Here is a 22,161-nt window from a genome sequence, read left to right as displayed (position 1 = left end):
CAAGAAGGGGTGGGGAGTGCAACGAGAAATAAGCAGGAGAAGAGTTTCCTGAAGGAAGGGCCTTGGAAAACTAACAACGGAAAACTGAATCCAGTTAAACAAGAACCAGGAAGAGGTCTCACTACTCATATTCCCATACGTTCAGTATCTGCGTTAGCGAGCTCTTCCCTCTTTCTCATGGGATATCTGGCCTTTGTTTTACTCCATCTCTGTAAGTGATCGATTCTGGTTACCTCCCCAGTAAATGCTGCTTATTCATTTCCAGTCTTCAAGACCCAATTCAATTTTTTTCTCCGTTTCCATCTGTGCCCTGGAGCTGACCCTGTGCCACAGCCCTCCACACCCCAACCCCACCCAAAGAAAATTGGTCTCCAAGGAGTGTTGACACACCCAAGCTCACAGGTGAGACCACCAGTACCGGCCCAATAACAGGTCCAAGTGGGACCTGTCTGGGGCCCAGTGGACTCAGGAACCATAGCACAGCAGGGGACAGGATCCTTCTGGTTTCCCTCTGTGCCTGGGAGCTGACCCTGTGCCACAGCTCTCTGCACTCCAATCCTGCCCAGAGAAAACTTGTTCCCCAGGAGGGTGAACACACCTAAGCTCACAGGCTCACAGGCGGCAGGATAAGCTCCAACCAGAGACAGCAAGGCAAGCTAACACCAGGGATAATCAGATGAAGAGAGGCAAGTGCAAGAACTTAAGCAACAGAAACCAATGCTACTTGTCATCATCAGAACCCAGTTCTCTCACCAAAATGTTTTCTCCAACATCCCACCATATTATTTCACTTTTTATTTTTACAGGATAACATTTTTGTTACCGGTAGAAAACACTACCAAAAAAAACAAACAAAAACAAACAAACAAAAAACCCACAACCAATCAAAATGCAGAGTTGTAGAATCCAGTCCCAATGGATACATCTAAAAAACTCTCCCATACTCAAGGCCTGGGCCACATTGTAGAAGAGTGAACAAAAACATTGTAAGAGCTGATCAGGGCCTTAGCTGTGAAACTATGTCTCCTGCTAATAGCAGAAGTTATACCATAAGTTCTTACCAACACACCCACCCAAATGTGAGCTGAATTGATTGAACGAGTGACAGCAATGACCAAGCCAAAGAGGATAAGGGAAAGCTGCTGAGGCTACAGTCCTACACCCAGAACTATAGGCAAGTAAGGAAAGTGGGGAACTGGAGAGGTGCCCTTCCCAGGAAGAGCAACCAATTGGTTATCTAGTGTCAAATGCTCAGCCCTGAAAATGTGTCTAAGTAGCATTGTATGGTCTTAATACATATGTATTCATCTCATTACAATTAGTGAAGGAGGAGGCTCTGAGATTGAAGGCCAACAGGAAGAGGTATGTGGGAATGTTTGGAGGGAAAGATGAAATGTTGTAATTATATCATAATCTCAAAAACAAAATAAGAATTAAAATGGAAAAAAAACCAGTTCACAGACCATGGACCTTTTACTCATAAGACTTCAATCTCAGTAGATACCTACATGGAGAGAAAGGCTAAATGTAAAGAAAACACTGTATCAGTATCTTCTTTGAAGTTATAGTGGATCTAGAAAACATACATAATATGTAAACACCAATATAACAGGGCAGATATTCTTTATTAGCATACCATAGGAGCTAGAACGGCAAGCATTGTGGCTGATGAGTTAGTGTCCACACAGTGCATGGTATGGAAGAGCTGGGAAGCTGTGCACATAGGAAGCAGCAGCAGCACATTCCTTATAGCTGGTTCAGATAGCAGGCGATGATGCCGCAATACAATTTTCTACTCACTTAAACAGGGCTTTTCTTTGAATTTTTCCTGAAATATTTACATAATACAAAGGTACCATGTCCCCTTGTCAGATGTTCCCTTGTCAGACAGACATTAATAAAAAAAATAATTCATAAATTACTACAGAACTATCCAATCAGCTGTTAAATGCTTCCATCTTCCTTCTAGCTTAGTATCCCCCCCACACACAAAAGACTACAACAACATGGTATCCGGTTGTTATAAGTTAACAATGGGGTCACATGGATTCAATGTAAATATATATCGTTACAGTGAAATTTCATTTTTCTGGGTCTAAGGATGTGTCTTATATACTGTGGCATTCCCAATGGCTCTAACAAATATGGTTAAAGACAAAAAGGGTTATTTATGAAGTAATAAAATTATGAGAGTGGTAAAATAACCTTGAGTTTTAATTACAAAATTAAGGAAGCAAGCATTCGGTGCTGAGCATAAGAGAGTAAATTGCTTAGCCCTCAACCACACATTTCTATCATCCCTCCCAGGATCAGGGAACACTGCAAAAGAGGAAGCAGACAGACTGAAATATTGGAAAGACAGGGAGATGACTTGGACAGGACATGGCTTTTTCTAGGCAATCAACCGCCACTAATTTTTAACAACTATGCATTCATAAACATTTTAACAACTGCACAAGAATAAGTCATCAATAGCCAGGCGAGGACTGGGAAGAGGCTGGGGGAACCCTCTCACTTACTGAATTGTTTCATATGAAAAGAGGGAGTCATTGCCTTTTGCCACATGTCCACTGGTGACTAATGGACAATCTCAACCCAATCCAATGGTCACACAGATGTCTCTGTTTAAACTATATGGGTCACATCAAAAGTCATTAATCTGGGACAGGGATATGTACGAAGGAGGGGGATTGACAGGAGTAGGAAGAGAAAGAAGGTAATGAGAATGCATTATATGCATATATAAAATTGTCAAAGAACTAAGGTTAGTGATTTTTTTTTTTAAGTTAGGGAAGCCAGAAGTTATGTGGCAGATAGGAAAAAGGTACATTTTGAAATCCATATACTTATAAAAGCAACCCCATTTCATATGCATTTCAAGTTGCAAAAGGCAATTGACTAAATTAAAAGTTTGACTTAAATCGTCTAAAGAAAAGTATGTATTTGCTAATGGTAAAGATACTTCAGTAATTACAATAAAGTCTGTGTCATAAAGCAAGGGTCTTCGAACAATGTCCAGTGCTTACATGCACTTGGCTGCAATATTCAGTAATTTCCAGGATGAACCATAGAGGTGGTGCTGGCTTTAATCTGCTGAATGAATTAAAAACCTGACACTGAAACTAAACCCAGGGAACAACATAACAAGGCCTGGGGCAAAGATGGTGGATGCTAAGTTCTTAATCTAACTAGTATGCTGTTTACTAAATTAATAAAAATAATCAAACCAGCTGACACTTAGCACTCCCACTTTCTGGTTGCTTTTTCAGTCACGACATTAAAACCTACTTTCTAGCATGTCTTTCCTCAGAACCTTAGACTTTGCCAAGCAATGGTTGTGGTTATCAATGTCTTGCTGTACTTGCCAAGAACCCTTGGTAGCAAATTCTCTTGACCTCATAATCTATCTTCTTATCTGCTTCCTCTAAGAGCTTGCCTTAACTTCTAGCCTGTCGGGCAGAGACCGTCTTAATTATTCAGATGATGTCTGACTTCAGTAGCCTCATCTTGAAAAGCACTCAATAAGAGCAAATGATGGTGATTGGAGTCTCTCTAAAAAGCAGGCTTTCGCTATTATTGAAAGCCTATGTATATTATAAGAACAAGCTCTGTCTCCTGCACAGCACACGTAAAGGCTAACAGACCACCATCAGGAGGAGAGGAAAAGGTTAAGACAGTAAACCCTCCTACACAAATGTTCCTCTAATATAGAACTCGCATGTGTCTAGGAGGTACATTTAGGCTGAATAACTTCAGTGTTCTATGCAGTTTTTCTTCAGTGTCTATTCCCATGAGTCTCTCACAGTAGGTAAAACATTTGCCACCAACATAAAGAATTGCTGACTGAAGTCATAACACTAGGAATGAAGCTGATACTGAACAAATGCCTTTTTTAGAAGTGATTATCATTTGTAGACAAATAGTTAACATTTACTCTTTACAGAAAGGGAAACGGAGGCAGCACACTCCATCCTTTTGAGCTTGGACGACTGGGCTCAGTTTGTCCATCAAATGGACTGCTTTCTCACTGGGACACTGCCGCATTGTGACAGGAGTCATTGGCAGAAAGTATTAAGTGTGTCTAGTGCTCAGAACTATTTGCTAGCTCAAGCCATAAGGAGCCAACTGATCCAAAACAGAGACAGTACTAATGGTACAGAGCACTCAGGAGTAAACCACAACACACCCGCTAATAAGCCCTGCATGGATTTGTCTCGGGCTCTTGTTCGTCTGATCTGAGGTTACATTATTCTTCTCAGACATCATTAACAAGATAGAGAATGCCACTAAGCTGCCCGTAAATGATGTTAATTAGTGGCAAGATGGTGAGTATTCTATCCATGTGGCTTTTCATTTATCAAGTGGATCAAGGCTCGCCAGGCTTACAATTTACAGGTAAGTATAAATGGTCGGTTTAATTTTTCTATTCTATATTGTAAAAAGGGCTACAATCACTTTAAATAGTTAATTGTAAGTAGGAAATCTAAACATCAAATTTTGAAAATAAATAACAAAACAATTTATAATTTTATTAGGAAAATTCACAAAACACCTGTCATTTTAGTCTCTTGAAAATCCAGTTTCTCATTTAAAATAAAAATTCATCTCTAATAATGATACCAATTTTATGATACAAAATTTAACTGCTGATCTAAAAGATGCAATTACTAATTGATATGTAAAATTGGACAAAAATTGGACATATTAATTGCATATTTGTTATATTTTTTTCTTTTTCTTTATTCTTTTCTCATACAATACTGCCTGATTGCAGCCTCCTTCTCCTTCCAGGCTCCCCCACTACCCTTCTCTCTGGGACACAATGCTCCTCTGTATATTTTAATACATTATAAAATGTTTGAAACAGAGTAAGCTTGGTTTTCCTGAAACATTTATCTCTCTTTTTTTTTATGGTGAAAGCATTCAAAATAATTTCACCTTTTTCTAAAAGCACACAGTACGGCTAACTAAGGGCCCACGTCCTAAACACACACAGCAATGCTGAATGCCCACTGATCAATCTGTGCTGATCATTTCCTCTCGATCTATATTCTTCTCTCCATTTCCATTGGATTAGGGTTTGTTTGTTTTTTTTAAGATCCCACACATGAGCAAGATTAGTAGATATCAGTCTTACTGTACCTGGCTTAAAAGTGCAATCTAAAAAAGAGTAATGTGACTTTTCTGAAGGCCCGATGGTGCTGAAGAAACTACACAGAATCGTATTTATGAACTATGAATGTTTAGAAATATATGCTCTCTTACACATCTGATAATTCCCTTTCTGGCGGTAATTTAAAGGGCTTAGTAATCTGCACAGACGCTTACAGAGCTCATGTGTAACATTAGGTTTCAAAGCAGAGTCTTAACTGAGGGAGATGGTGGTCACATTTCGTCCCAGCACTCAGAAGGTACCATTGCTTCAAGACCAACCTGGTCAGCACGGAAAGTTATGGGTCAATCAGAAATAAACAGTGGGACACTTTGTCAAAGAAAAAGAGAGGGGAGAAGGAGACATCAGGGTTGTGAGACTAGCTTGCCCTTTGAAATCACAATATCAATGAATGAGTTGATGGGATTTATCTTCCGTGGATGTCTGAAGAAGCAGCCATTTCTATATACTGGTAGATGTCTGTATTCTGTCAACATCAAACCAGGATGCTGATTAAATTAAATGAATATTTCCTACCAACGCATATTTTCTTTAGTGTCCATCCATTTACTCACTACCTTAAAAAGGACCACTATATTAATCATCTCATCACTAACAAGTTCAAGCAAAAATGAATTTCTCCAATATCACCAATAACTTCCTAGTATTAACTCCAAATAGTTTTTATTGATTTTGCTGACAACAGTCTATCATTCCCTTCCCCAAAATATTTTAATTAGTTTTTGTTTTATTAACAAGAATTTTATATTTCTCCTTACTTTTGTCTCTAGTAAGTTACTATGCTAAGTATAAATATTACAGTAGGATCTTAATGCATCAAAAATATAAGTAGACGAAAGAGAAACCATAATCGAAATATATTATACAAGAAAAAAAATATAGATAGATAGATAGATAGATAGATAGATAGATAGATAGATAAAAAGTGTAAGTTCTACTAATTAAAAACTAACCAGTCTTTCAGACTAGCAGAAGACAGTATTTATTGTGGGAAAAACATTAAAAGCATTACCTATCATTATTTCAATAATTACAATACAGACAAAATGGAGAAACTATTCAGACAATAAGTACAAAAACTTATAGTACTAAGTTTAGAATATTATATAATATGCTTGTCCATGTTAACTTTACGATTAAAAATATGCATATTTGAGTTTCAGTTGATAATTGGCTTCCTGTATTTTTTTCTTACTGCTTTTGAATCATATATTTATTTTGAAACATTTTCACTCTTTCTATATGCATATGTCATAGATATTATATATAATGTTACCACTTAATCAAGGCAAAAAACAAATCTGCATACACATGAAAAGGAATAAACTTCTACACCACCAAATTCTCACCCAGTGACATGACTATACATCTGAGCCTGTCTTGGAGGAAAGTGACATATGGGTCTCGCATCGTGACATGTCGAAAATAGAATTGTAGATTTAGAAATAAGTAAGACTGACATGTGACCTGATGTAAGGAGCAGTTCTCTCCAAAGAAAACGGTGCTCTGGAAAGAATGCATTCCAAAGACCTGCGAAGGAGGGTCACCAAAGGTAGCACAAGCAGTAACAAGGGCGGGCTGAAGGAAAAACAAGTATGGATTTGGAGAATCTTGATGATCACCCAGATAAAGTTCAGTCTTTATGTGACTCTGTCAGCCTGATGGAACCCAGAGTCACCAGTTACAGCCTCTGCGCATGCCCGGGAGAGATGATCACCACGAGGCTCGCTGAGGTAGGAAGACACATCCCCTCAAATGTGGGCAGCACAGTTCCAGGTGCTGGAATTTGAGGGTGAGTGAAAATGGGAAATGGAACTGAGTCCAAGAGGTCATCACTCTCTGCTTGCAACTGCGGCTGTAATAAAGGAGCTGCCTCGAGCTCGAGCTGACACACCTTGATGCATGCCATGATGGACTGTGCCCTCAAACTGTGAGCCAACGTAAGCCCTTTCTATCTTCAGTTGCTTCTGTGACGTATGTTATCACAGCAGTGGGGAAAGTAGCTAATAAAAGCCCTTCCCCATGTGTGTAACGATACCTGCAATTCTGCACACCACTGATATTACCATTTCATAATCTCCTCTGCTCTTGCCTAGACTTATTGATAAGCTACAGTGCCCGTGATAGTTAGGATGTGAGACTTGTCAACTGGTGTTGCTTGAATCTTGAGAGCTTGTATCAAATTTGACAGATAAATATATAAGAAAGTGTGAAGAGACATTACTAAGTGTTGGGCAGACATTAAATCATATTAAAATATAGTTAGCAGTGAATCTGAGGAGGCACAAACATTTCAACCTTTTTCTCATAAATCAAATCACACTGCCTACCTGATTAAAACCCTTTGGCTTTAAAAAAAAAATCAGTAGATCCTGATAGCTCAAGTCTGTCACAGCATCTGGTCAGAATGATGAAGCAGAAGAAATTCAACGGAGAAGGGAGATAGGGTGATGAAACAGTGAAAGGGAGAGTGGAAGAAGAAGAAGAAAGTATCAACAGGTAGAGGGGGAATGGAAGGTGAAAGGAAACCCACATCACTAGGACCTTCAAGACTCCACAGGATGACTTCCTGACTCTATGACTATATCTGTGTGCGAGGGGGTAGAGGTCAGCATCTTCCTCAATGCTTTTTGAGACTGGAGCTCTAATGTCACCCTATTTTATTCTCTGCCTATGTCCCTAAGCCTTAGCCTATCCAGTGAGAGAAAAATAAAGCCATGGTGTGAGCTCTAGGCCCTTGGGGGGCGGGGGAGAATAATGCATCCTGGCCCCTTTACCTCTCTCTCTTTCATGCTCTGCAGCCATGAGATGAGCACCTTACTCTACCACACATTCCCACCATACCCTAGTGCCTCACCACAGACCCGAATACAATAGTCAGTCCACCACATTAGACAAAAAAACAAAAACAAAAACAAAACTTCCTTAAAAAACAATTCCCTCGTATATGTATATAGTCTCCATAATGGAAAGCTGCCCAATACACCTTCCTTTAAATTGTAGCTTTTGCAGAGAGGCTTTCTCTAGCAATGGCATAGATGCAATCATGCCATACTGCCTATCTCATTATGTACAGTTAGATCTTCCAGACCTATGAATAGAACACGTTTAAAAACTGGTTTAAAGATAAGGAAAATTGTTTTGAAATATTCTTTCTCATAGTTGATCTATGAATACAGAATATTGTTAATGCTTTGGATTGGACCATTTGTATCCACAAAATGTCTAACTCTTCTATGTTTATGGTCACAGTCAAAACTAAAAGATGTCAGCTTCTTCCAAAAGCTGAGAACATTAGGGATCCTTTAGCTGAGGAGCAAAGATACTAGTGCTCACTGAAAATGTTGCTCCTTGTCTTTCCCTCTCCTCCACTCTCCTTTCCTCTCTGTGCACACCACACACCACACACACACACACACACACACACACACACACACACACACACACACACACACACCACACCAACACCACCACACAAAACATACATACGACATACACACAAACATACACACACATGCCACACACAAACATACACACATACCACACATCCTCAAACACACACATATACACAGACATACAGACATACACACCACATGAAACATGCACACACAACAAAAACATACATACACATAAGCACCCACAAACACTTACATATACATAAACACATACAAACACACAGACATACACACAGCATTTACACAAACACAGCCATTCACACATACACACACACACACACACACACACACACACATATACAAGGCATTGATCATATAGACTCTTGGGAAGGATTAACACCAATGGAAAGATATCTAAATAGACATAAACACTCTAAACACCTCATTTTTGTGAACATCTTTCTCCCTGAGTCCTCGTCTGGTATTCTGCTTATCTCCCATAAAAGGTGTGAAGGAGTCAATGAAAACATTTAAGGTTCTGCTAAAGCTGCGAACAAAGCCTAAGTTCAAGCCACAGCTTCAGAAAATGATGATGGCTTTATGTTGTTGGCACCTTAAGGGCTGTAACTGTGAGACGACAGAGACATTCTTATGAAATATAGCAGAACTGAGGAGAAGGAAGACAGAAGATCAAAAGTTAAGAGTGGCTGAGCAAATCATTCATTAGTTTAAAATACAGTTGCTGACACCTTACCAAAAGATAGAAGGCAACGGGCACTTGGAAATGATAAGAACATCACAATGCTGTCTGTAGATTCCTTCCACCATCTTTATAGAGCTTTATTTGAAAGTGGGTGGAACAGGAAGGAGGAAGATGAGACAGAAAGGATCAGGAGAGAGCTAGAACTCCACGTGGTAACGAAGACCATATCACTGACACGGACGTTGTATGAAATGAGTCCCCATACCTGACTACGCATGAAACGGACACTCAAAAATAACCTTCTGCGGGACGCACAGAATCCTGTGGCAGAAAAATTACCTCAGGAACTTATTAAAAACAATCCACCCCCAGGCACGGATTCAGAAGGTGGAAGTGAGAAAGGCTTCCTAAAACCACTGCTTTAAAACCACTGCTCCCAATGAGAGGTGAGCGGGTAATGAGGACAAAAGGTTTCTTTTCATAGGAAGCAGTGAGAAGTCAAGAGAGATGGGAAAGCCAGCGAAAACGTGGGGACCATTTTGATGGCACATAGAAAAATACACACAAATGACTGACTAGATAAAGCATAGATAATGAGTTACTGTTTGTCCCCTGTGGGGGAGGGGAGCTCTGTGAGGTGCTTTCAGTGATTGGCTTCATTTTCAGAATAAACCTGCAAACTCTTGTTACGATTGCCGTTTTCAGGTTTAAAAAAAGTAAATCTGAAGACGAGGGAAATCTTTATGTAAAGAACTTAGGTTCAAACACCAGCCTCTTTGAACTCAAGGGCTTGTTTTCTGTTCTGAATGTAACGCCAAGTCATAAACACATTTTATTAGAGAAGTCAGGATGATTCTCCGTGTGGGGGCTCAGGAGCCTGTGGCAGCGACATCACGCTTGACAGCGGAGATGTGGGAGTAGCATTAGCTCTGTAAGAGCGAGCTTACAGACACAAGGCCGCAGGGTGCATCCTTATATAAGAAGGCCAAAATGCACTGAGTTCCATAGCAAAGTAAGGACCACAGGCGCAGGAGCAACGTGACACACATCTTCTGAAAGCAGGTGGTGTCCCCTTCCCCGACACATACTGCTTTCTGATTCACTCTCTCTGCTCACTCTAGAACCTTTTGTTTCCTGCCACACTATTATCTTCTTGACTCCTTGTCTTCTGAGTAGATTAAGAATTTGATTCGTATCATTAATTAGCTGACAATATGAACTGGAAGCTAGCAAGCAAATGGAACTGTTCTGAAAGCAGAAACCAGTGGTTTGCGATCCTATCAGGCATCTACGGTCCTTCTCACAGGGGTTACATTAGACTCTCAAACAAACACAGATGTTACATTACAATTCACAGCAGTAGCAAACTACAGTTATGAAGTAACAACAAAAATAATTTTATGCTTGGGGGTCACCACAATATAAGGAACTGTATTAAAGGGTCACACCATTAGGAAGGTTGGGAACTACTTGTGTAGACAATCAAATCTTTTGAGATTCTAAAAAATACATGCAGCAGATGTTATAGTTGTGTAGCTTGGTCTTCATGTGGAACTCCTTACAGTGGGATCAGGGGCTGTCTCTGACTCTGTTGTCTGCCCTTAGGATCCTTTCTTCCCACTGGATTGCTTTGCCTAGCCTTAATAGGAGAGGATGTGGCTAGTCACATGACAACTTAGTATGGCAGGGCTGGCTGATATCCATGGGAAGCCTGCCCTTTTTTGAAGAGGAGGCAGGGACAGGGTGGAGAAGAGGGAGGGGAAAAACAGTCTAGATGTAATATTAATTAATTTTTTAAAAAATATGTATGGTAGAAAGAAGAACTCCAGAAAAGCTAGTGACAATAACAGTTATCTTCTTTTGGTTTGGTTTGGTTTTAGTTTTTTGGTGTTCCAAGACAGGGTTTATCTATGGAGCCTTGGCTATCCTGGAACTCATTCTGTGAACCAGGCTGGCCTCGAACTCAAAGATCCACCAGCCTCTGCCTCCTGAGTGCTGGGATTAAAGGTGTGTACCATGACGACCACCAAACTAAAAAGAGCTACTTTTTTAAGATCCAAGCGTGAGATTGAACCACACACATAGATACTTTTTTCCATTTTTCTATTACTGGTTTCAATTCTATCACAGCCAATCCCAAGTCTTCAGCTGTTATTTGCTGAGTGAATTCCCACATTCTTTAGTCAAGGATTAAATGGTCTTATGGTAATATGTGTTAGAAGCATGAGCAGTTTCATCAATTTCTCTGGGCTGCTAGTCTACTATTCCATTGAAATTAATTTACTCTTCAAGGTGAAAATCATTTCCCTGGACAGAGCAGTAAGTGATTCTCACAGTGAGCTTGGGCTCAGTGTGGATTTCCTCCCGTGTCAGGCGGGAAAATGAGATCTTTTCATAATGGCAAGCTGTCCGACACCTTCATTCCAAAACCGCATGAAGAAGTCCCCAATGTGCGCCTTGAAATCAAATTGCAAATTGGGTGTGCTACAGCAAATGAACAAAGTGATTGTGAAAAGGAGCTTAAAGTGGTCGAAAATTAATATGGCCATTACCTAAAAGGTGCGGTTAGGAAAAGGTTCAATTACTACTAAACTTTCAAGAAAATATTACAATTATAATAACTGCAGAAAATATTGGTTTTTTTTTTCAGGAACATCATAATAGCTGTGGGAAAGCTTAAAACCAAGTCATAGACAAGAAAGAATAAAACTGTCAATAAAACCTGGCAGCAGACTATACAAGTTAACTTTGAAAAACTCATAAAAATTAAAATACAGAAATTCAAAGTATTTGGAGAAGTTCTACTGCCCTTGGATACCTTAACAGAGATTCCATATTTAGAGATAGTTTAGTATTACATGTTTTGAACAAGCAAGACTGGGCATAGTGCCTCCTTCCTGTAGTCCCAGCACATGGAAGGGTAGGGTAGGAAGATTGCTGTGAGTTTTGGTCTAGCCTAGGCTGCAGAGTGAGAAAGAACATATACACAGGGATGCAATGAGATGTATTAAATTGCTCAAATTAGGTAGAAAAAGCAGGATGCTGACTAGCTAAAAGCACTTTAAAAATAGCACAGAATGGCAGAAAATATTTCATAATATATCTAGGAGTTTGAACTTAGCAATATAAATAATGAGCCATTTTTTTGTTCTTATAACAATCTATATGTTATTGAGAATTGAATAAAGTATTTCTAACATAAGGTTCTTTGAGTTATATGTAATTATATAAGATATGACTAGACCTAAGATATTGATGATTTTATACTGTGAAGAAGTCAATGTTATAATTTAACTTAGTATTAAATTTTACTTTCAAAACAAACTTGTGAGCTATACGTTATTCAAAAAAATAAAACAACAGATTAGATTCTACTCCTAAGTATATATCAAAATCAGATATCAAACATACTTATTGTATGCCTATAACAAGTTCAATTCATCAAATACGTATGAAGCATGTGTCTATGCTTAAAAACACACATGCAGATTAATAATTCCCCTGTGTTCAAGCAGCTTACAAAGCAAAGGCAAAACAGAAGACTTGTGTACTAATGATATAAAGCAGATTATAGAATTTACATAGGGTGTTTAAAAATAAAGCACAATAATATTTGATCTAAGCATTAGCACTAAATATAGAAGGATCAAAAAGGAATTATGAAGAATGGTTTCCACAAGTGAGATGGCATGTAAAGTAATTATACGTAGATAAAGCCACATGAACACAGAAGACAAGCATGATTCAGTGTTGCGCTTTCCTGAAACATTGCATTTACGCTATATATTACATTAATTATACCATATTATAGGAGATCAGAGGGAACTGTATACAGTAGCTAAAACTGCCAGACCTTAAAAGGCTGGTGTTACATTTTTGCACTAAGGATCGGGCATTGAGTTTGAGTAGAATGCTTGACCCAAGTGCTCCTTATGCATAGCCTTTCATGAAAGGTGGGAGACAGTGGGGGAGGAGCAAGCTGAGAAGTTCTTGAAATAACTGAGGTAGGAGGTGGAGAAAGTCTGAGGCCAGGAAGATGACAGGATTAACGTCAAGCTGGGGACAAGCCAGTGTTGAATATACTTAGGAAAGATGGAAATCATCCGATGTTTAATCATAGGCTTCTAATACATTGGCCAAAATTTTTACATGCACTATTCACCCAAATTGAACCTCCCTCAGCTTGTGTTTATGCTATTGGCACTTCGGTAGCTGAATTACAGGACATATTAACCCTCGCTAGACTTCAGACCTTTGTCTTGAGCTAGGAATTTCTGTGTATGAAGTGTATAGTTCTCATAGGCACCATTCCTACAGGGTACAGACCTACTTGTGACCTACCTGTTTTCCGTGGCAAAATACTAAGAGTGACCCTAGCACGGAACGTTTGAGATAGCAATAGAGAAATCTCTCTACATATACAAAAATAACCATTCAAAGGTCTGAACACAAGAGATGGTAAAACAGCTCTTTATATGGTTGGTAGAAGGTGATGATGATATTTTCTGATAAAGAAATTACCTTTTGGAGCTATCAAGTCATTCGCTGCCCATAAACTAGCACAGCAGGCTCGGAAAGCCAAGGCCATATAATTTACAATCCCATTCTCTCTGCATGGCTACACTGTTCCCTCCACAGAAAGGTGGCTCGTGTCCTGTGCTCCGAATAAAGACAGTCTCTACTGATGACATCAGCAGGCTCTTCTCCTTGTGGCAAATTCCTCACGTGTCTTCATCCAGTGACCCTTAGCCAAGAGACCACCACATGAAAGACACTGTGCTTGGCGAAATTAATTAGAGACAGACCAAATCTATGTAGGGGTGGTTCTGATGTTGTCCTGTTCCCCAATTTGGTTTTGATCTGTCAGTAAAGAAGCCAGGGGCCAATTGCTGGGCAGAATGAATAGGCAAGACTTCCAGGTCCCTGGAGGAAAAGAGAGATGAAAGGGAGAAGAGACAGAGTTCTCCAGGCTTTGGAGGAGAAAAGTTGACCAGCCATGTGAGAACTCAAAACACAGCCTGCTCCTACATGCAGGCGGTCAGAGATGTAACTGAGCAACTCAAGTTTAGGACAGGTGTGAGGTGTGACGATAAGAATATTTATAAGGGCACAATTTTCCAGGCGGGAGATAGTAGCACCCAGAAATTGTATCAGAAGGCAAGTTGAAAATGAGCAACCTGTGTGTGCATCTTTTACCCATGGATCCAGGGAAGCAGGGTGGGAGCTGGTAGCGAGACCCGTTCCCAGAGCTTAGGCAGGGTAGTGGAAGCTACACACAACATAGACCTCCTCATCACAGAGTCTATTAGAAGCAACGTGTCAATGTATACCACACAAAAGGCAAAGCGACAGCCCTTGTGAAAGGTGAGAACCACGCGGCAGCTCTGAAGAGCACCCGTTTTTCTCAAATACCTTCCTAGAAATTCTACAGATAAAGTTCTTCCTAAGGTGAAAGGAGGGTCAGAAATTGATCATTCTCATTCTAGGTTTTTTTTTCTTTGCGTGCACTATATATCTAGTGCATATATTTCTTAAAGATACCAGCCAGGAAGTATTAATATAGGACCACAGATTGCAGCTTCTATGTATTTTAATTCCTAGAAAAATCTGCTAAGAAAACTCAAAGCTGGCTGAATATATGGCAGCTCTGAGTCGTACTTCTCAAACTTTTGTTCCAGCATAAAGATATAAACCGTAGTTCGAAATTTTCTCCTGACCACCATCTAGGTTTACCACCACTTAAGACTTGGCATCACTATCAAAAAGCGCATTTATGCCGGAGATTTACTACTAACCCTGTAAGAAGAGCCCTTTACTTACGTGTCAGAAACATACAACAAAGTAGCCACTGAGGTCTCTCTATCCTAAAACACATCAGAACATGTTTGAACGTAAGCCTCATTCCAGAAACAGAACATACACTGCATGTGCTTGTATGTGTGTGTACAGGTATCTGTGTCCATTCATTTGTGTGCAGATACGCCTATGTGTGTGTGTGGGGGGGGGGGTGCAACTGCACATGGAAATGCTCACACGGAAGCCAGAGGTCAAGTTATGGTGTTACTCCTCAGTAGCTGTACATCTTTGGGGGGCAAGAGGAGTCTCTCGCTGAGACCTGAGGTTTGCTAAGTGACTTAAGTAGATGACCAGTGGTCCCCAGCTCCCTGCAGCCTCCATCTCCCCAGCCTTGCGACTGTAATATACCACTGTCCCTGGCTTTTCGTTATCTTCACAAGGGTTCTGAGATCTGAACTCGGCTCTTCACATTTACACGTCACAAGCACTTTACCAACTGAGCTCTACCCGCAGGACCAGCATCTGACTTCTGGACAATCTAATAAAATAGCTCACACTTCAGAATCTGGCATGCAATTGAAGAGTCCGCAGTAGAAGCGTAAGTGAAATAAGAGAAGTGCTACACACTGGCTGAGTAACACAACATTGACCATGCTAGCACATCCCTGGACAAACAGAGAGCGCTGGATGCGTCTGTATCTGGAGTTTCCTTCAGGAAAAAGAAAGAAAAGAAAACGTTTCTTCAGGCAACAGTCTTACCCATTTCTTTAAAGGCTAATAAGACAATAATGCTTTTTCTATTTAAATCTAAGAGAAATATCTTCCCGATCCAATCTGTCATAATCTTTATATTATATCATATCAGAGTTTCTACAGCCTGTCATATTCACCTTTAAGAATTGTGTATATTGTTTATATAAATGAAGAATATAAATGAAAGTGGGGCTTAGGAAAATAAATGAAAACAATAGGAAAAAATTTAGATCATTTTATATTCTGTCAAAGACATAAACTTCATAGGCTGGTAACAAATATGATGATATTTCTTTAAAATTCATATCCGAGATTATATAATGTTCTGATTCAACTTGGAAAATGGTCTCATAGGCATAGTATAAGAGCATTCAGAACAGATTAACTTTTGAATTAAAATGCAAGCAAGGTAAAATAAAATTCTAACTTGAGCTGGTCTTCAAATTAAATATAAATCCCACAATATTAATAATAATAGGGAAAGACTTTTTAATTCATTTATAATAGTAAAATTATTCGTATAAAATTAAACATCTCTGATTCAAAAAACTGAACGTTCTTACATAAGAGAGCTGATTTTTGGCTTAAAATCCTGCACAAGAGTGCCCTCTACTGGAATAAAAGAGGAAAGGAAACTTGCATCGAACTCAGAAGGGTAACAGCTAAAAATACTCTGCGTTCCAGCTCCATCGCTAATGTGTAAAATACACTCATGAATGATAGGAAACTCAGAACATGTTTTCCTTTTATTTCATAATTCCCTAATTACTTGTGCAATGACGCATAGCACCAAAATGAACAAGCCCAACATTTTGGAGCGTCTAAAACTAAATCACATTCAGACTGGTGGCTCATCACATTGCTAGAAATATAAACAACAAACAAGAATGTTTTTCTACATTTAAAGCTTTGATACAGTACGAAAATAACTTTGCAAGTCCAAACTGGTGTCAGAACATAATTTGAATTCTCTTTCATTGTCAAGCAAAACCTTCCTGGTAAGAAGAAAGTTTCTACCCCTTCCTGATACACATACTGATGTACCAACCCCCAGAGACAGTAGAGCACAGGACTCTGGGAGGTGTCCAGGTGATGAGCGCATAGCTGTCAGGGGTGGGTTAATGCCCACAAGCAAAGCCAGCTGACAGCTGGCTTTTTCCCTCTGTCCCCAGTCATGTGGGGAAACAATGTGACTCTAAAGACGGTCACTCCCAAACCAGGAGGTGGTCTCTTAGCAGATGCCTGCTTTGCCTGCAGCCTCCAGGAATATGAGAAATGTTTGCCTTCAAGCTACACAAGGTACAGTAAATTGTTTAAGAGTCAAAACTAGTCTATTCCCTAGTTCTAGAACTTAAACACAAATGATTATGCTAGATAACTGAAGAAGTAAGCTACAAGATGTATGAGATGTATGAGATTTGTTCAGAGAGAGAGAGAGAGGGAGAGAGAGAGAGAGAGAGAGAGAGAGAGAGAGAAAGAAAGAAAGAAAGAAAACTTAAAATTGTATGACGTTACTAGGACCTAAAGTTCTACTCTCATTTTAGACCTAAATTAGCTTGTAAAGGTCCTGGCAGGATTTCTGTCACTAGATCAACTGTGTGCCTGGTTAGAATACTGTATGGGGGTTCTTTAAAGATATAAATAAATAAATAAATAAATAAATAAATAAATAAATAAAACAGTGCTTAGAACAATTTTTTTTTCCAAACGGGGTCTGGATATCTAGCCATGGCTGGCCTCAAGTTTGTTGTACATCCCAAGATGGCTTGAATGTACGATCCTCCTGCTTCACCATCCTAAATCCTGGTACTAACAGATGCACACCATCATATCCAGCTCCCTCAATGGCTGTTGGCCAAGGGGGTATGGTATGACATCTCAGTGCTTAGTTTGTAAAGCCTTTCCTGGTTACTCTAAGACAAAGCCATTGATGAGAACCACTGTCTATTCTGAGGATATGAAACAACCCACCACCTTTACCTTCCAAAACATCACCTTCAAGGAACTCCCTGGAAGCTTATTCTCCTGACCTGCCTTTGTTCTCTGGTGATACGGGGAATGATACACGAAATGACTCTGGTTTCAGAGCCAGGATCTGAACCAAGGCATTCTGGTTGTGCACTTGTGGGAAAAAAAAATGATCAAACCTCTCTGAGGCTTCCCTCTCTCATCTGTAAGGTCCACCTTGGAGGATAATTGTGTGTTAGGTTTTATCATTATCCATGTAACTTTTATGTCCACTGTGGTAAGCATTCTTTGCAAGATATACATGGATTGTCACTTCTGCTTCTGCACACACCATTTCTTCAGGCTCTGGGCCTTATCCATATGTGCAAAGCACACCTTCCCCTTTTCCAGGACCCACTTTAGTCTTAACCTACACCCACAGTGAGCCTTCAGTGAACGCCTGTAGATCTCTGATCTCTCACTTCTTAAAAGTTCCACTGGCCACAGGGTAAGTTACTATAAGAAATCCTATAAGAAATACAGCTGAGAAAATAAAATACCAACTCTTAGTTTTAAATCAGTGGCTCTCAATCTTCCTAACACCGTGACCCTTTAATACAATTCCTCATGTTGTGGTGGCCCCACAACCCATAAAATTATTTTGTTGCTACTTCATAACTATAATTTTGCTGGTGTTATGAATTGTAGAGTAAATTTTTTTTCTGAGATAGACGTTTGCCACAGGGGTCATGACCCACATGTGGAGAACAACTGGTTTAAAACCTCACTACGGTACATGCTGTATCAAGTCCTAAATTTAGAATTTCATTGGTAGGACTGCTCAGTGGTTTATCTCTTACAGAGAACAGGGTATAGCATGCACCTATCAAGCATCAACCCATAATATATGTATTTGTCTTATATGTTACTCTTCTCTGCAAACAGCAATTGAAGACTACTTGAGATTATAGTTTGAAACTCTTTGAAGTCACCTACAGTCTTGCTTATTACACCTACATAGCTATAATTTTAAACATGACAATAGCTACTTATATTAGGCAGTCAAAAAGCACTTTATTTACCTGGTTGTATAGCAAGGGAATGATTTATAGTAAAACTCAAGAAAAAACAAAAACACTTCAACTAATGGAAACAAACATTAGATAGACAGGATGAATACAAATAAGATGCAGGCCATACAGAAGGTCAATGAAATTGGATTACGTTTTCTAAATGCAATGACCAGTTTCTATCACATTCATTCTCTGAAAGGCCAGTTCCAATGATGTCATTTAACTGCCCCAAATCCTTTGTGCTTTTCTCATTTCCTAAGGAATAAATACCAGAAGTCTTAGCCTGATATTCAGACTACCCCACACCTAACTTCATTCATGCTTCTAAGTTTATTTTGCATCCTTTCCCCTTGGTGGATTCTATTACAAATAAATAGGGTTACTTGATCCTATGTATACTGTCTGCTGTTTTACCTAATATAGCCTTTGGTATTTCGGTATGACAGTTGTTTGAAAGAATATTATAATGATTTGTCACTCGAACAAGGAGTGTAGGGATACCTGGGCTAAACTTTAAAAGACTTAAGTTCAACATGTGGGCATTAATTTCTCCCTTGCCACCACCACAGTGCAATCTCCAGGTAAGAAAAGAAAGCAGCCACCCTTTCCGAAGTGTGCACCATCCAGCCACCAGCCCCTGTCATCACACCCAAAAACATACAAGTATCATTCCATGCAGAATTCAGGCCCCAGGGCACACAGAATACAGAGTAAAAGAAAAACAATTATAGCTTCTGCTTTACATTGCCTCCTTTCTCGTAGTTCTGAATTTCTTGATTCCTAGTGCAGTAACTCTCTCATAGTTTACATGTGTAGCACTAGGAGTATGTGTGTGTATGTATGTGTTCTGTGTGTGTCTGTGTCTGTACCAATTTATTAGGATGCTTATTCCAGTTTGTTTACAACTACATTTAACAAAAGATTCTTCAGAAATCAGTGATGGACAAAATTAGGGCTTTGTGATTTAGAAGGAGGGAGCTTGAATTTACCAATCGGTAAAAACGTTTAAGGATGGGTGTTAAAGTCCAGGCATCATAAATTAGTTATGCAGCACAACTCCATTTAAAGTTCTAAGCAACCTTCTAGAAGTTGTTAAGGTACAATCAGTTTTACTTTGCAGACAGCACATCTCTGTTTTAGATGTTTAAAAGGAAATTGTATGCTGACTACTACAAACATCTCGTCAATGGAGGATTTTCATTTTGTAAAACCTATAAGCTTTTTTGGTGTGATGCATATACAATTATTCACGCTCTTCGCTGGAGGAAGGGGAATGACGTGGCAGCCCAGAAAAGCAAATTGGAACGACAACAAAAAAAGTAGGCCTGAGAGGTAAGTTTAGCCATTGAACTAGATCGGCAGGCACTTCATGGAGAATCGGTGTCACGCCTCACTTGAAGGAACTAGATGAAGTGCGTGTTCCCAAAATGGTTCCCAGGTGCCACACTTAGATGCTTTTTAAATTTTCAAAATACTATGACATACTTATGAGAATCTGCACTATTATTCACTGGCCAGTAAAACAGTAGAGCCAGTACTGCTCTAACAAATTAAGTCCTAGAAGTGGGTAAATAGTTAATATCAAAATATCTGATCCCTTTAATACCTCTCCATACTATAAATCATTCCTTCATAGGCCAAAGGTATGTTTATAACTCATAATTTAAAACTGATTGATTACAATCTTTCTTGCTATTGTTGGTATGAAAAATCCATGCTGAACAAGAATATCCAGCTCCTACTTTAGATTCTGAGGTCATAAGTGAGAATCGCCGGACACCTAATATTATGGAAACACGTGAGCTGAGATATCCCACCATGATGTCACAATGACTGAAGAATTGCACATGCGGTTTGACGCTATCTTTGTTTTAAGAAAGGACTTGGAAGAATGTGGGGAGGACAGACAAGAGAAATGTTTCCTTCTGCGGGAGTTGAGATAGTTATGCTCAGTTATATGAAATATCCTCACGTTCAAAGAAACTGCAGTTTCCAAGTTGCAAAATGAACTGTAATAGTATGAATACTATCACAGGCTATAAGTATTTTTTTTTTAAGAACTGCACAGCAAGCAAGTGCTCTACCACTGAGCTACACCCTCAGTCCCTTCCCAGCATTCCTTTCCCTGTATAAACAGCAGAACAAGCAACACGATGAACAGAAAGACTAATAGGGACATTGACATTTGATCAGCGCTGAATCCGATCATCTAGTCAATCAACAGATCCTAGGCCGCAGGGGTAGGCACTGAGCTGGAAAGACAGACCAGATGCAGTGTCTTTGTCCCGCCCCCCTTACTTACTACACTCTGGCTTCCATTTTTCCCAAGCTCTTCCTCTGAAATCTTGCTCAAGTTATCTAAGTAGTGGTCTGAGATCGTATGGCACAGATCTTCAAAGGAATAGTCCTTTTCTTGGCAGAGTTTTATTTCATCCAGGAGTTTTGATAGTTCTCCAGTGACAGTTTCACCTACAAGAAAACAAAGTTGTTTTCAGACGATACAAGAAATACTACTACTGAGGTGTGATGTTTAATCATGTAAGTGAGACTGCCGTGTTGACAGAGGACAAAACACAACACGTAAGTGGCTAGAAACATCAGGCAGAAGCAAGGCACTAAGCATAATTAATACGACCATGCTAACAGACAAAGGAGGCTCCAATTTTAACTGTAGCTATTCTTTGCCAAAATAGAAATCAGTATTGAAAGTTTAATTACAGACAGTGACTAGTTTCTGTAGCTTTATTTTTTTTTTACAGTAATTTAACTTTCTTCTTTTGTGGCAGCATGGAACTCGAACTCAGGGCTTCACACATGCAACCACTAACAATCAATCACTTGGACTTATTTTTTTTTAATTGGCATTTTATTTCACTGACAGAATCTAATCATTCATTAACCAGCCTGAAATAATATTGAAAACTTATGTCCTATTTCAACAAACATAAATACCATTAACTTCTTTAAACAAAGAACTATACTATAGGTAATCAGAATTGTGATATATAAGGAAAAAGGAAAAACAGAAGGAAAAGATGATTTTTATCATGTGCCAAAACTTATAGTAAATAAGAATTTTTCTTGACATCTTCAGAAAAAGTACTTTGAACTCAGAATTTACTCTGAAAATTAATTGCGGCAATTACAATAAAATTTTAATTAAGATGACATGAAATGAGCATAGATTTTAGATTTATTTCTAGTTTTTTCTTTTATACTGATCTATGTATCTTGTTTTAATGATTGCATAATATCTTTTTTATTATTGACACTTCCCAGCAACAATGCCAGGAACCTCCAACATGGAAAAGAGGATGCTGG

At 39.2% G+C, this 22,161-nt stretch overlaps 1 protein-coding gene across 32 annotated transcripts in view; it reads right to left on the bottom strand.

Moving 5' to 3' along the window:
- Window positions 1-22,161, bottom strand: part of Anks1b (ankyrin repeat and sterile alpha motif domain containing 1B) — a 1,100,386-nt gene that overhangs the window by 875,016 nt on the left and 203,209 nt on the right. For all 32 annotated transcript variants that reach the window (XM_030245360.1, XM_006514305.4, XM_006514301.3 and 29 more), the window contains exon 8: window positions 21,143-21,309. In XM_030245360.1, the coding sequence (XP_030101220.1) occupies window positions 21,143-21,309 (167 nt within the window). The remainder of the gene's footprint in view (window positions 1-21,142; window positions 21,310-22,161) is intronic.

This window comes from Mus musculus, chromosome 10 (genome assembly GCF_000001635.26).
Source record: "Mus musculus strain C57BL/6J chromosome 10, GRCm38.p6 C57BL/6J".
Classification (NCBI taxonomy): domain Eukaryota; kingdom Metazoa; phylum Chordata; class Mammalia; order Rodentia; family Muridae; genus Mus; species Mus musculus.
Note: the sequence above shows the minus strand (reverse complement) of the source record. Positions and strands in the feature narration are given on the sequence as shown.